The following is a 15891-nucleotide window of genomic DNA, read 5'->3' as shown; positions in this document are numbered from 1 at the left end:
TTTGGAGGACACCTCATATCTAAGGTGTAAAAATTCATTGTCACCAGGAAACTCTGCAAGGATTTATTAAAGGACGATTAGTGGAAAACTAACTTCCTGTTTACAGTGGCTGATTTTAAAACCATAAATGATATTCTTCATCTGCCTCTCTTCCCACTTGCCTTGGTCCATTCCAGTTGCTCTAACAACACTATAGACTTGAAAGTTATAAATAATAGAAATTTATTTCCCTCAATTCTGGACCCTGGAGAGTCCAAGATTGAGTTGCTGCTCAGGGCTCACTTTCTGCATACAACATTACCCCTAGCTGCTGTGTCCTGACATGGGGGAATGGAAAAATGATTTGTTTGTCCCTTTTGACATCTGTTGTAATAACAAACACCATTCATGAGGGCAGAACATTTGTGATTTGATTATTTATCCAAAGCTCCCACCTCTAATGCTGTCACCTTGGGGACATCTGAATGTTGGAGTGACATATATATTCAGATTATAGTACTGCTTAATAGGTTTCCTTATTCTCAGGGACACTTCAGATGTTCTATGTTCTTTGTGAAGTGAACCAAATCATCACCTTAAGAAATCTGAATTCCCAGTGACATTGATTTTGAACTGTGGTTGCTGGTTCTGTCAGTTCAACATGGACCACAGAAAAGCCATGTCATGCCCTGTATTCCAAATAAACTCCTTATACCTCTACTGTGAAGAAGTAACTATGATTCCTCATTGTAATCAAGGTAAATTATAACTACCAGTGTTTAAGTAGTGGCGCATTGCTACTTAAAATTTATTCCGAAAGATAGTGACTTACAAAAAATATTTTATCATAGTGATTTAATTAGTATTTTGGTCCGAAATTTGGGTCAAGTTTGGCTGTGAGATACTTCTGCTTCAAGTGGTTCCAACTGAAAATACTCTGTTGTATTCAGATGATAAGTGCAGTGGTCTAGAGGTCCACAGTGACCTCATTCACAATCTGTGGCCTGGTTGAGGATAGTTAGAGACATGGGCCCGTCCTTCATGGTCTCAGACACTGAAAACAGATTTAGGATTTTGGCAGGTGAAAGAACATGCCAGGTGCACTAGTGATAGTAGACATACTTGGTTGGAGGCAGCAATATCTTCCCTTACCCCAGTCATTCCAGAGGCCTTTTTATATGCCAGCCAAAAAAAGGCATATTGCTAACAGAAAATAAGAAGGCATATTGCTAACAGATTAAATAAGTGAGGCCATGCCCACAAGCACATGTTTATGACTCTGAATACATAAGCTGAATCAAGGTGTTTATGACCTTGGCTACATACTAAAAATAGCCCACCAGAAAGCTTGATGAGAGAGCCTAACTATAATCATCTTGGGCCAACCCTACAGATCCCATTTATAAATGTCATTTGAAGTTCCTACATATTTCTAATCCAAATTTCCAATACATAGAGCTGCTTGTTAGGATGTCCATTACTGTTGGCCATAGCCTGGGATACCCCCAGTTCAAAGCCCAAGAGAAAGGTCTGAATGAAAAGAGTTTTCTTTTTAAAAAAGTGATGAACAGATAAAATATAAGGGATCTGGGTAGAGGAGCAGCAAGTCAAGCAAGGAAGGAACAAAGGTTAATAAAAAACTAATTTATTGAGTTGGTTACCACTGTGAGTAACTGCAAATCCACCTGAAGAATTCTCTCTGAAATACTGTATTCAAGGCATCTCAGAGGGGCACCTAGAGGAAACAATATGGAAAAAAATTTTATTGGCTCCCATCCTCATGGATATCAACACCCTTACAATTCTGGGAACAAAATGATCATATATGTAGACTGTCAGATGAATCTTTGTTGGGCCCCACATTACTGAAGCAGTGAAGACATAAAGCACCATTCCAGGAGAAAATCCCCCCAGTGATAGCTCTACAAAGCCACAGACATTATAAAACATGGAACAAAAAGAAACTTGAAACTGTACAAGAAGTTCAACACATGCGACAACCTCCACCCAGGGTATGACATTACCAATTCCAGTGTTTGAGTTTTCTTTTTTATAGAAACTAAATGGAAAATATGTTGCTTTGTCAGCTAGAGATGGACCCCAAAGACACCTACATTTAGATTTATTGTCTATGAACAAATGTTAAGCAGTTCAACTGGTCATCAATTTTGTACAAAAGGAGAGAAAACTGAAGTAAGGCTCTACAGAGTCTTGAGCAGTGGTGAATGGTTTCTCTGGTTATTCTTGGTTTATAAGGAGCACAAGTGAATGATCAGTAATAAAGAGGTGAGTTCACAGGAGTGGGTTTGTTAATATGTAGACATTTATTTCTTAGGTCAATGATGACCAGACAGTATATACTTTAAAGAAAAAATGACCCATCTGGTGGTTACCTTAGATTTGACTCAAGTTTGTCCTCACTTACCCAGTGATTGTACAGAGTAGACATGACAGCTGTAATGGAATCTTTGCAATTACCTACAGCCTGGGATCTCTCTCAACAAAGTTCATTTCACCAAATATTTAATGTTGTCCTGAAGGCAACAAAGATTGACACTGATGCTTCAACACAATCCATTTCTTCAGTGAAATCAACCAGCTATTAGATAGCAGGACCTTTGTACTCTGGAGATGGCAGCAATTTTGTTACTGGAATTGATATGAATTCTGATTGTGTGTTGGCCTCCCCTGCTTAGGGAATTATGGGCAGCAGCTATTCAAGGATTCATAGTGTCTGACCCTGCTACATATCACCTTAAACAAGTTTCTGACTTACAGAAAAGAGGCATAACAATGTGAGTATAGCCCAAGGATGCACTAGTACTGATACATCATGGAGAAGCTGTCAGGCTTATAGAAAAATGGAATATCCACTTAGTGATGTAACTAAGACACACTGTGGGATTGTTCACTGGCATTCATGGTGTAGTATATAATTGATGAACGAACAGCTCTTGCATGCTGGCTAAAATATATAGGCCTGGGAACCAAGGGATTAAAGTAGAAATGTTGCTCATGGACTCATTCGTGAACCTCTGATCCTCTAAACACTTCTTGAGTTCCTACTGGACTAGAGAGCTGAGTATCAGGGTGGAGTTAAGCAGTATTTCTCCCAAGAATCTTAGTAAAGTTGCACTAAATTTAAATCTATACATGCCACGTGGCCATGTTGTAAACTTCCTATGAGACTAACCAGCAGGCAATGAATGAGGTGGTCTTACTGGCAGACTTAACTGACCATGATTTAAATGAGGAGATTGTGCAAGATGGAAACAGTCTGGTACTCAAGGATTCATTGGGAGTCTTGTATTATTTCTGTGGTCTATTCAAATGTATTGGAAGCAAGCATAGCCTAACTAGAACATAGAATCAAAAAAATTTTTTTGATCCCTCATGAATGCATGAGAAGAACTTCTGGCTAAGTATGAACAATCTAGAATGGGTAGAAGAGGCAAAGATCTTGAATATCAATTATGACATGAAATCAATGACAATAATGAGGAATATCACTTAGACTTTCCTATACTAGATACATTAAAAAAAAATTATGACTAGCCGAACATTTGAAGAAGTCTTGAAGGAAAGAAGTGGATTTTCTGTGAAGTATGAGGAGATCTGGGCAGAGAGAAAGGGGTCTTCACAGATGGTGTGGGTGTTCCAACCATCTTCCCATGTCACTTACCCTTTCTGCACATTCCAATGACATCTAACAGCAAACATCAGAGATACCCTATCTGAGCATTTGCTTTCAACCCACATGTGGGTCAGGCCAGCAATGCTGGAGGGTTATCGCTCCCAGTAGCAATCCCCATTCAGATGTGAAAGGAAATGGAAGGCAAAAGCCCCCATCCTAAAGGCCAGATTCCCAGGCAGATTTTATACTGTTTCCTAGATTTAGCTCAAGGGGCTGAGCTCACAAAATGACTTTCTGACTCTGTTCCTTGGTTTTATTCTCTTCCAATCTTCTCTTTCCCTCTCTGCTACTCTGCTTTGTAGGATTACCTTCTTAAAAAATCCCTCAAACTCAAATCCTTGGCTAGGGACTAGAACCTCAGGAAACACAGTCTAAGAACCCCTGTGTTTATTTTAAATTACAGATAAAAGTAACAGTCCTGTAGCATTGTTGTCAGAATAAATTGAGATCTAGGGGCTGGGAATGTAGTCAGTGGTAGACCACTTGCCTGGCCTGCATGAAGTCCTGGGTTCAATCCCCAGTACTGTCCCCTTCTCCAAAAGAACCAAAGACAGAATAAACTGACATTTAATCATTAAAAAGAATCATGGTACTGGTGACAATCATGAGAATACACACCACAAACCAGAGGACTTCAAGGAGTGCTTGGGTTTGAAACTTAAGATCAGTTAATTGGTAGCTCTATAATTTTGAACAAGCTACAAAATCTCTCAGGGCCCTAGCTCTTTTAAATTGGGAGGAAATATTTGTGGAATATTTACTCCACATAAACTAGTGAACACTGTGCGTGGAATATAGCAGATGTTTAGAAAATAATTTCCTTGCCTGCATTCACTGTGTACTAAGTGCCAAGACCTTTTGTCATTTCCTGTAAATTAAAGTTCTCAACTATGGAACCTACTGTAAAAGCAACAAACTAATTCCTATGTGACTGCATTTACCTTTTCAGAAAACCAGACCTCAAAAAATATGTTCTTCCCAACTGGAGGTAAATATCATCATATTTCAAAAGAGGTAAAACACACTTGGAAAACTTGCATAAGCTCTCCTTGGTAACATTTCTCCTTCAGGAACGCTTTGCAATTTCTGGAAAATTAAGCCAAATATATCCAAACCTTCCACAAGAGGCGCTCAGAATATACCCTGGGCAACCATCTAGTAACTGAATTGACTCTGTGGTTTCCATTTCCTGTGGAGAAGTTTGAAAACATCTTCTGACTTTTGGCGTGCTTATACTCCATATCCAAGGGTCTGCTGGGAGGTGGGAGTTGGAGAAGAAGGAAAATCCCCAGGACTGTGGGAAGATGCTCATCAGAACTCATCACAGCTAAACTAAAGGACAACTGTTGGTACTGACCCTGACCAAGTCCTCCTTAAAGCAGCTTTTCTGCCTGTTCTAAAAGATCTCTGCTCCGGATTTTACGTAGATAAGGTAAGATCGCGGGCGGGGGGGGAAGAGATTTACCAAGGTTCAGTTCGTTTTTAAAATACCCAGGCGGTCGAGGGAACTAGCAGCTCAGGAGGAAGCTGCAGGTTATGGAGAGAAAGAAGCCGCTGCCTCCTTCGCCCCCTTCCCTCCTGCGGCTGCGCAGGCGCTCTCGCCCCGCGGGTCCCGCCGGGGCCGGCCTGCGCCACGCCCCCGCTGTCCAGCAGTCCTCTGGATACCGCGCCCCGGGCCCTTAAAACTGGGGGAATGAACCGATCTAGGGTATTTTTATGTGTGTGTGTCACTCCGCGTTTCTGGAGTTTTGTACCTTCCAATATGGCGCCTCCGCCAGCCGCACGGTGGATTCCGGGGAGGGGAAAGAAACATCTATCAGGACCGGGTGCAGCTTTGCCTGAAGGGCCCTAGGAAACACAGCAGGACTAAAGTGAACTTTGGTGTTCAGACAGGCAGCAGAATTCATTAGTTGTCTGGTAAGGGTTTTTTTTTTTTTTTTTTTTTTCTCCTCCTTTTCCCTGCTGAATTAGACACAATACTAGCGGGGACTAACAGAGAGTTTGAAATGCCTTAATACTATTTTTCTTCCTTTGCCATCTAAGGTTCTACCAGGGTTCATATTTGTAATTTAAGTTATCTTTGTCTTCGCTGACACCTGACTAATCTGGTTTCACCTGCAATCTGACAGTTTGAAGAACTTTTCAATGTTTTCACGAGAAAGAGCAAGAATGAGATTAGAAATTAAATCTAGCTTACAATAAAGCTAAAATGTGTATTTGTTTCTATGTGTTTTGATCCACTCTTGCATTGTTTTCTTTTATAAAAGTCATGGGCTCTACCAGAGTGGGAGAAAATGCATCCCAGAGGTACACACAGGCTGAGTTTTCAATGGTAGAGCAGCAGTTATGTGTATAGTTCAAACGCTGTAAACATTCAAAGATGTGTCAGAGATCTGGCTCTTCTAAAAGCACTAAAGATGCTATCCAGATAGCACCTGGGAACAACATATAAAATACTATTATTAATATAGATACAGATGCTATTAACCATGTAGTCCAAAACCTCAAAGTTATTCTCTCCTATATTAGTAAATTCACCATAGAGCATGAGAGGTTGTAAGCCCACAATATCTGTGTGTAGATTAGGTTTATATAACTTGTTTTTGTAGGTAATTGGTATAGATCATAATTGGAAGTTTCCACATTTTTCTAACCTAAATACAATACAAATATGGGACTAAGGCCCAAAAATCTAGAACCTCTAAAGATATCTAAGCACACTTCTGGCTCTAGGTTTCCTAACATTTCTTTCAGAACTTTGTAAACAACTGCTATATTATAGAGGGAAGTAGAATGTAAATGGTCAAGAAGTAAATCAGGGAAGTTCCAACAAAGAATAACGGAAACCTGTTCTAAATTGCTCAATCAACCCTTTTTCAGAGGATGGTATCTCCCATAGTGGTTTAACTGTGAAAAGTGAAAGAGTTTTGAAGAAAATGGATAACTGAGGAAGAAGGAAAGAAAAGGAGGTTAAAGAGGCAAAACCATATATCATTCCAATCAAATGAATGTGCATGACTTTTAACTTCTCCAGAGAAGGAGTAAACGTGGACCATCAGCTATGAGCTACATTTTGACATTTTTCATATTTTCTTTGAATCCTGCTTCTTTTCCCAAATAAGGAAACACCTGACTTCTTACTCTCATAATTTGCCAAAGGAATTTATCTAGACTTACTTGGATACTATTTAGAATGCTGAAAAATGGCAGTATATTGTTAAATGAATGTTCTTAAAGTTTTGTGTTTTCTTTTTGGTACTCGGGCTTGAACCCATAGGTACTGAACCACTGAGCCACATCCTCAGCCCTTTTTTATATTTTTATAAAAAATACATTGAGACAGGGTCTTTGCTGAGTTGCTCAGGGCCTTACTATGTTGCTGAGGTTGACTTTTAACTCAGTCCTCCTACCTCAACCTCCCAAGCCCCTGGGATTAAAGATGTGCACCACTGCAACTGGCTGTTCTCAGAATTAAATGGCATAGATTAAAGTATCTCTTTAATAACACAAGCATCTTTTCCTTGGTAAAGGTCTAGAGAACTTGGTGCTGACCTATGTCAACACTATCAGCAGTGGGGATTTGCCCTTCATGGAGAGCGCAGTCCTGGCCCTGCCCAGACAGAGAGTGCAGCTGCAATAAAAAAGGTCCTTGCCCACTATGACAGGCTGATGGGTTAGAAGGTGCAGCTGCCCACAGAGACCCTCCAGGAGCTGCTGGACCTGCACAGGGCCAGTGAGAGAGAGGCCATATAAATCTTCACAAAGAACTGTTTCAAGGATGAGGACCAATTTTCCAGAAGCAATTATAGGTAACTGTTTTTCTAGTTCATGGGCATTAGGGTTAATAGAAAAGAAAGCTTTGCTCTGAAAGGTATAATAAAACCTGTTTAAGAAAAGCAATTCCTATTGGACTATAAACTGATGGTCACTTATGTGGTCACATTATCACTCTCATTCTGAAAACAAACAAATGTATAAAAGTACTCTGGACTTTTAGCATCTGAAATTTTCAAATGTGCACACAACCTTTCCCATGTTACACCAATTGGCTAATTTGAATTGATTTAATTTCTTTAAAACATTGTATTTACAAAATATTAAACACATTGCATTTACAAAATATTCAGTACATCCCTTTATATCATTATATTTACAAAGTATTTTTTTATTAATAAAGCAGAAAGAATTTCCCTTTGGATCAACTAAGTATAATGTATCCAGGATTAATTTAGTCAGCTGACATCATTCCAGCTAATTATTCACTTCTACCTTCTCCTTGAGGGTGGAAAACACTGAAGTCAGAAATGATGGAAAAGTAGGCTGCATTTAAAACGAGGGCTTGAGGTTAGAGGTCTATGGTCATAAGATCACCTCTAAAGTAGAAATTGAAATAGAGGGGTTTCAGAAAATTTCACACCCGAAAGTAAATGTCATTTTTCTTTTTTCTTTTTTTTTGGGAGGTGGGGGTGGGTGGGTGGGTACTGGGAATTGAACACAAGGGCACTCCACCACTGAGCCACATCCCCAGCCCTATTTTGTGTTTTATTTAGAGACAGGGTCTCATTGAGTTGCATAGTGTCTCGCTTTTGCTGAGGCTGGCTTTGAACTCCCTAACCTCCTGCCTCAGCCTCCCAAGCCACTGGCACACAGGCATGTGCCACTGTGCCCAGCTAAATGTCATTTTTCATAGACTCTCAAGTCCTTGAAACTTTTTCAGGAAGGGCACAGTCTTGCTTATATTCCTTGAAGTTTCTTTTAAAAAATAGAGATTTGCTTTAAGATAAATTCCATAAATACTGAGGTGTGGCTAATATCTCTGAGGGTTCCTGTCCCCTTGAAGACCCTATTAGATGCAAAGCAGAAAGACATTTGTAAGTGAATGAAGAAGCCTCTTCAGATCTTTGCTCAGCTTTCTTCAGGATATTTTTGTTCCTCTGGAAGAAGTAGTGAAACAGGCTTTATTCTAAACCAGGAGGCCATAACCTCTTGCTTCAGAAGACAGAGAAGCTGAAGACAAAGTACCACAAGCAATTCAGGAAAGGAATACAGGTATTCCTGGTTTTACCTATTAATTATGATAAATCCTGGGGCCCCTCTTTAACAAAAACCATTGAGAACAGAAGAAAGGACATGTGTATAGGAACAGAGATGAGATTGATGTCTCATCTGGCTCAGACTTACTCTGTCACTGAGCATTCCTGGGAATTATGTGCCTGGTATTTAGTTTCAAGTGTTTAAGAAAAGCAATTCCAACTAGACTATAAAATGATGGTCACATTCCAGTGTTCAAACAGCATCAGCAGTTGTCTGCTTCCTTTTTTATTTCCAAATCCTACTTCATTAGTGTGCTCCATTCTCTTGACTATTGGCTTTATTTTCAAGTAAACTCACCCCATATGGCTACAAAGAGAGACTGCTGGGTCTAAGTCTAACCCAAGTTTATAGCCCTGATGACAGAACAGGTGTCTTTGCCAGCACCCATATCAGCCTTTATAACATTAAAGTCATAGAGTTTTTCCTCCTGTGAACAAGTGGCCTTGGGTGCTCTGATTGACCCAGCCAGGTTTGGGACCCCACCTGTGGAGAAGCTTGATGGACATCTCCATCAGGTGCAGGCAAAGCGCCTTCTAACAGGAAAAGATGTTTGATGGAAAAGGAATCATGATTTTATCATATTGCCAATCACCATTGCCAGGTTCTAACTGCATGTTTTTGGGGTTCCTAGGCTGAGGAAGTTCTGCAAAAGTATTTAAAGTCCAAAGAGTCTGTGAGTAAAGCTGTTCTACAGACAGACCAGGCTCACAGCCAAGGAAAAGGAGATGGAAGGTGAGAAGAGAACAGAAGTAATGCAAAAAGAAATGTCCAGAAATTTGAAATTCATGTGTCCTGGCCTAGCTGAGATCATTCACCTGAAGTAAGACAGACAAAGAAGCTTCTTATCACCTCAGGTGGTATCTGAATATGGATGGATCAGCTGCAGAGGGTTATCTGGAAGGAAAAACAATGGCAGGGAATTTTCTCTATGGGTTAGAACAATAATGAATGAGAACAGGAGGCCCAAGGGAGGGACAGAGCTGTCCTAGAAGGTTTATCTCTTTTTTCTTACTCTCAGAGGCACGTGCAAAAGCAGAGGCTGCCAAGGCTGAAGCAGAAAGTGTGGAGGAGATTCGTAGGCATATGCGGCAAATGATGGAAGAGAAGGAGAGACTCCATCAGCAGCAACTAAGACAAATAGAGATAGAAAGAGCAAAGTGTCTGGCACAGCAACAGTTGGAGCAGGAACTTCGTCTGGGGGTATTGATCAATTGTTGCATCTCAGGACTGTGTTTCTGTCCCTTCCCTATAAGGATAAGACCATGAAAGAGTAGCCATGGGGGAGATTCAGACTACTAGGGTGGCTAAGGGCAGGGACTTTGTAGCCAGACAGCTGGGTGTGCATGTGAACTCTACCTTTACCAAATGCATTATTTAAGCAAGTCATCTATGTCCTCTGTGCCTTTTCTTCTTGTCTAGAATAGAAATGGTGGTCACACATATTTTCTAAGGGTATTGTCATAATAAAATGCATTAGTATTTGCATTTAGAATGGTGTTTGGCATAGAGTAAGAATATGAATTTTAAGTATAAACCATGCTATTTCTGTCCCACAGTAACTAGCTTTTTCTATTAATTTGTTAATTACTCTGGACAATTCTTTGCTCTGATCATACTTTTTTATGTCAATTTCATATTTCAGTGTCTTTGCTCTTGTCCTTGCATCAATCATATCTGGTCTGATTGCCTTGAACTCAGTGCTTATTTCACCAAGTCCTTTAATTTATCATCACTCAATAAGCAGCAGTTCTTATTTCCCATGCACTGTACAAAGCCCTCTGCATGCATCGCTCACGGTAATCTGTTTACTGTGAAGCAGAACTGTTCTGTCCCCAGTTTATAGGTGGTAAATGAAGCCCCAAGGAGATAACTAAAGGCCATTATCTCATAGTCTTCTGAGTGCCTTTCCAGTGAGTGGGATCTACAGTGTTGCTGCTACCGAAATCCTTTAGGGAATTCCTATGTGAGCCTCTGATGAGACAGACAACACCCCAACCTTCCCTCTGGCTTATTGGGGAAGCTGCAGGTACCTGTTTTTCAGTAACTGCCCTAGAGTATTTGGGAGATTGCAGCTCTCTCCTGAAGGCCATTATGGGCAAACTCTGGTGTTTGATCTCCTCAGTATTTTCTTGTATTTTTCCCTCCAAAGTGTGGTGACCTGGAACATGTCCTCATCTAAGGCTCAGATGCCTCCTGGCTGCATATCACCTAGACATTCTGTTTTTGTGTCAACTTTTCCTCTTGCAAACACAGTTAATATTTTTCTAAAAATGAAAAAGAAAGTTGGGAAAGAGGATTGAGGTCAAGATGTGACTAAGATTACTCAAAGAACTTGTGTAGAATAAATGGGAAGGGAGCCTTAGGATGGAATTCTAGGGACAGCAATATTCAGGGACTGAAACAATGTTTCTGGATGTAGATGAAGAGTAGTAGTGTGCATAACTTCAGAAGTAAGCTGGAGTAAGTGAATGGAGTGGGGAGATTCAGGGATGTTTACTGTTCCTGTGGATTAAAGGAAATAAGGACAAATCAATAGTTTAGACAATCAGAATGAAGCGGACTTTACTTTTTGCTAAGTATTAGTGTGTCTATTTTTCACGTAGGAAGAAGCCGAAAAGCTCAAGTTGATGCATCAAGCTGAAATGTCAAGGTTTCAAGATCAGATCCAGCATATCCACAGAACAATGTCTGAGCCACAAGCTGCTCGATGTATCATACTCTAAAGTGCATCAAAGCTTCCTTATTTCTTTTCACTAAAGACACAAAGAAACAAGAAACTAAAGAACTTGGGACAATCAACATTTAAATAACCCCAAAGCCTTCTGCCTAGTCTTCTAATTTGTCTCTAGATACTGCAAGTCACCCAGGCGTCTAGGTATTGCAAGTTATCACATGGGATCAGTCAAATCGAACTGTACCCTGTTCAGCATCACTACTGCTTATGGTCATGTGCTGGATGCCATCACAGGGAGTCACCAATGGTACCGTGGAACAATCCACAGTTCTTACCTGGTTGGAGACTGCTATACTATGGGCAGTGGTGCAAACCATCAGCACTCTCAGTTGGCCTTCTGCATAGAGAAATTCCAAGTTCAAAGGAAACAATGTTAACATGAAATGGAGATCTTTAGAGGATGAAAGGAAATACTACTATGGAAATTGTGTCATAAGCTTAAAGACTAAACAAAAAGCTTTTTCCTTTTCTCTAATCCTCACTAATTCATAACTTATAATAGGTAACAACTTAAATGTGACTTAATATTTTTGTATTACATATTTGTAATCCTTTAGAGCTTGTAAATAGGAATCATAAGTAATAATGTGTAATGTGCCCAAGTTCTGATGGTGCTCATAGAATGAGTTTGGAAGGGTTCCTTCCTTTTCTATTTCATGCAATCCTTTGAGGAGTATTGGCTTTAATTTTTCTTTGAAGATCTCATGGAACTCGGCTGAGAATCTATCTGGTCCTGGGCTTTCTTAACTGGTTGGCTTTTGATGGTGTTTTCTATTTCATTACTTAAAATGGATCTGTTTAAATCATGTATGACCTCCTAATTCAGTTTGAGTAGGTCATATGCCACTGCAAATTTGTCGATGTCTTTGATATTTTCTATTTTATTGGAGTATAAATTTTCAAAATAGTTTCTAATTATCTTCTGTATTTTAGATGTGCCATTGTGATATTTCCTTTTTCATCACATATTTTAGTATTTTGAATTTTTCTCTTTTTCTTTTTGTTAGCATGGCTTATCTATTTTGTTTATTTTTTCAAAGAACCAACTTTTGGTTTGGTCAATTTTTTCAGCTGTTCCTTTGTTTCAATAACATTGATTTCAGCTCTGATTTTAATTATTTCTTATCTTCTACTGGTGTTGATTTGTTTTTTTTTCTAGGACTTTGAGATGTGATGTTAAGTCATTTATTTGTTGACTTTTTATTTTGTTAATGAGTGAGCTCAATGCAATAAACTTTCCTCTTAGTAGTACCTTCATAGTGTCCCAGAGATTTTGATATGTTGGTAATGTCTCTTGAATATACATATCACCAATGGAAGAGAATAGAAAGTGAAATAAAAAGACTATGTAGGAAGAATGGAAGGTAAAGATGGACTTTTAAATAGGAAGAGACAACTACATGGCCACTTAGAAAAAGATCAAATCAGAAGTAGCCTTTACATCGTTCACTAATAACAACAACAACAAAAGGTTTGAAGTGTAAAGATATAAAACACATTTTTAAAAACAAGGTTTTTTTTTTTTATGAACCTATAGGAGAGGGCCTTTTTGTGAGTCAAATCTATTTTGAAATGTCTCTTGATCTCAACTTAATCAGTTACAACAAAATCTCTTGATCCTTTCAAAGCAAGATTTAACAAATTACATCCCCTTCCTGTTTTTCAAAATTATGAAATATGGCACATTCAGAGGAGTGCATCAAATCTAAAGCATATAAATAATATAAATTACAAAACCACACCCTAGACATAAATTCACCATTGCCAAAACCTCAAAGGAGTGTGTTAACAACCTATGACAGCCCTGCTAGAGACAACCAGTATCACAACTTTTGAATTCCTGCTGGATTTTATTATATACATTTGATGTCTGAAATAAGATAATTTAGTTTGACTCCTTCCATATGAATCTGATTTTGTTGGTGAGATTTCCACAGAAGATTTCTCCAATAAAGCAGAAGGAGTCCTTTAAAATTACATGTTAAGTCTCTAGCAAGAGCTATAATAGAGAGAGAGGAAGAGAACTGATGCCTGACCAACCATGTATTTGGTTTCCCAGATTCACAGTTGGAGAGGAATTTCTACCCAGGATGAATCACACCTGCAATCTTACTCCCTCCCACCTGGTTTATATGATATTCAGATGATGTTTTGGATTTAGAGTTGATGCTAGGATGTGTTAATACTTTTGGGAATGTTGGGATGGGATGAATGTATTTTGCATGTGAGAAGGACATGAGCTTTGGGGACCCAAAGGGAGAATGGTAGAATTCTTTTTTTTTTTTTTTTTTGACAATTCTAGCAAGCTTGTTTGCCATAATTCGTTGAATTTTTTTCTCAGTATATGATGATGAGAAAGTTTTCATATGATGCAGTTCAAAATGTTACCAGAAGTCTCCTGTTATTGTTTTGATTTTCTATTGACAATAATATTAAGAAAATAGCTGATATTAGACTAGAGTCCTAGAATCCAGTACAATCACTAATATTGTAAAGGAAGCCTAAGTGAAACCCCTGAGCTCCCCTTGCTCTTTGTGTAATTTATCTATCTTGGAGATATAGGTGTTGTTTTAGGGTTACGGAATCTTTAAAGCAAAAGCTAAGGATAGGATGATGCTCATGATGATGGCAATGATAAGATACATAACATTAACATGAGCCCACATCCATGAATTCATGTTTTGAGCTTGTGAACAGAATTTCTTTATTTTATCTATAAGGCTGAAAGGTGAGGATGCAAAGAGCAAAGTTCATACGTTACTGAAAAGAGAGTGGGCATTTTTAAACATGATTGTATTTACTCACTGGAAAATATGTATTGGACTGTGTGCCAAACCCTGGTGAAGGTATTGAGGATACAGTGATTAGCAGAAGAACAGCCATGGTTCTTCAGTTTTAGTAGTTTACAAGTAAGATATTAATAAATGTAAAATTTCAATTTCTGCTAAGCATTGTAAGTGAACAATTCAGGGTGTTATGAGTAAGTATAGAAAGGAGACCCAATTAAGATTAGTTGGTCAGAAATATTTCCCTGAGGAAAAGAGACTTATGGAGAATTTTTAATGAGTACAATGTGTTCAGGAAAGAAATGAGGAAAACAAGTTCCAGGCATGGTTGGTCAGGATGAAAGTCCATGTGGTGAAAGATAGACTGGATATATATGGAAAGAGACAAGTAAGATAGTTCTAACCATAGAATGGTATAAAACAGGAAGCTTTAATCTATTCAGCAAAAAAAAAAAAAAAAAAAAGTGACAAGACACAGTTTTTGTTTTTAAGTTATCATGTTTATTGCATGGATGTGAGTTAAAGCCACTCAGATGTGATTATAAGTTATGATAGCCCTGGCAATGGGCCTGATCTGCAAGCTGTTTTTGGAAGCTCAGTGCCACATGCTTATAAAATAGCAGCAAAATAGGGCTATGTTGGAAGTCTGATGTGTGGTGTTTCTCCCTTCCTCCCTCCACATTGCATACACTTTCAGATATTCTGTTTTAAAATGACCTAGCAGAAGTGTTTTTCCAGCCAGGAAAATGACCTCTTGATCCATTGAAGGCCTATTTGAAATGGCTTTTCCTGGAATGCAATTCAGATTGAAACCGAAAGCAACAAAGAATTATTTGTGTAACTGGCCAGTTCTGGGAAATGAGTTGGTCTTCTCTTGTAGCAAAACAAGAACTTAAAAAAAAAAAAAATCTAAGCAGACCTCGTCAGAATTAGATATCAGAATATTGAGGTCAGATCAAGTTTTTCAAAATGAGCTTAGGAGAGTATCTTACTCACTGGTAAATATGTATTAAACTGTGTGGTAGACCCTAGTGAAGGCATTAAGGATACAGTGATTAGCAGAACAGCCATGATTCTTGGATTTTAGTAGTTTACAAGTAAGATATTAATAAATGTTGAAGTGTTGAAGGACTTCCGAACTACTATTCTTATGGTGCCTCTGCAAACCCTCCTCAGAGACCACCCTCTTCCCATTGGGACCATTTGAATTTTGCAGGCCAAAAAATTTCATGGCATGTGTAGCACTGCTTCTTGGAAACTTCACCAAGCCCAGAATGCTCCTATTTTAACTTCAGTAGTTCGGCACTGTCCTCCTGTGTTTCATTTTGTTATACAGCTTTTCAAATAAGTGAGTCTGTTCTCTACATCTCTCACTGGGCACACAGCCTCCTGCCCTCTAGTAGAAGATAGGCTACTGAGATACCATATTATAAAGGATAAAACAGGATTATTATTTTTACACTTGACCCTAAAATTCTTGATATAAGGGAAATACTGATCTCTATAAAACCCTGACATGCCCTTGAAGCAAAGGTAGCGAATATAGAGTGATGATTATTAGAAGAAACCAACCCGCAAAAAAATAAATTTATGCCATATATTTT

The 15891-nt window shown here is 38.8% G+C and overlaps 1 protein-coding gene across 1 annotated transcript in view; it reads left to right on the top strand.

Annotated features, from left to right (window-relative positions):
* The window catches only part of LOC143405201 (guanylate-binding protein 5-like), a 30857-nt gene extending 18105 nt beyond the window's left edge, over positions 1 to 12752 (top strand). Inside the window, exons 9-10 of the mRNA XM_076863575.1 lie at positions 9786 to 9967; positions 11371 to 12752. Of these exons, the coding sequence (XP_076719690.1) occupies positions 9786 to 9967; positions 11371 to 11490 (302 nt within the window). The 3' untranslated portion in view covers positions 11491 to 12752. The remainder of the gene's footprint in view (positions 1 to 9785; positions 9968 to 11370) is intronic.
* The last annotated feature ends 3139 nt before the right edge of the window (positions 12753 to 15891 follow it).

Source organism: Callospermophilus lateralis, chromosome 7 (assembly GCF_048772815.1).
Source record: "Callospermophilus lateralis isolate mCalLat2 chromosome 7, mCalLat2.hap1, whole genome shotgun sequence".
NCBI classification, from domain to species: Eukaryota; Metazoa; Chordata; class Mammalia; order Rodentia; family Sciuridae; genus Callospermophilus; species Callospermophilus lateralis.
The sequence above is the reverse complement of the archived record's forward strand: the minus strand, read 5'-3'. Positions and strand labels throughout refer to the sequence as shown.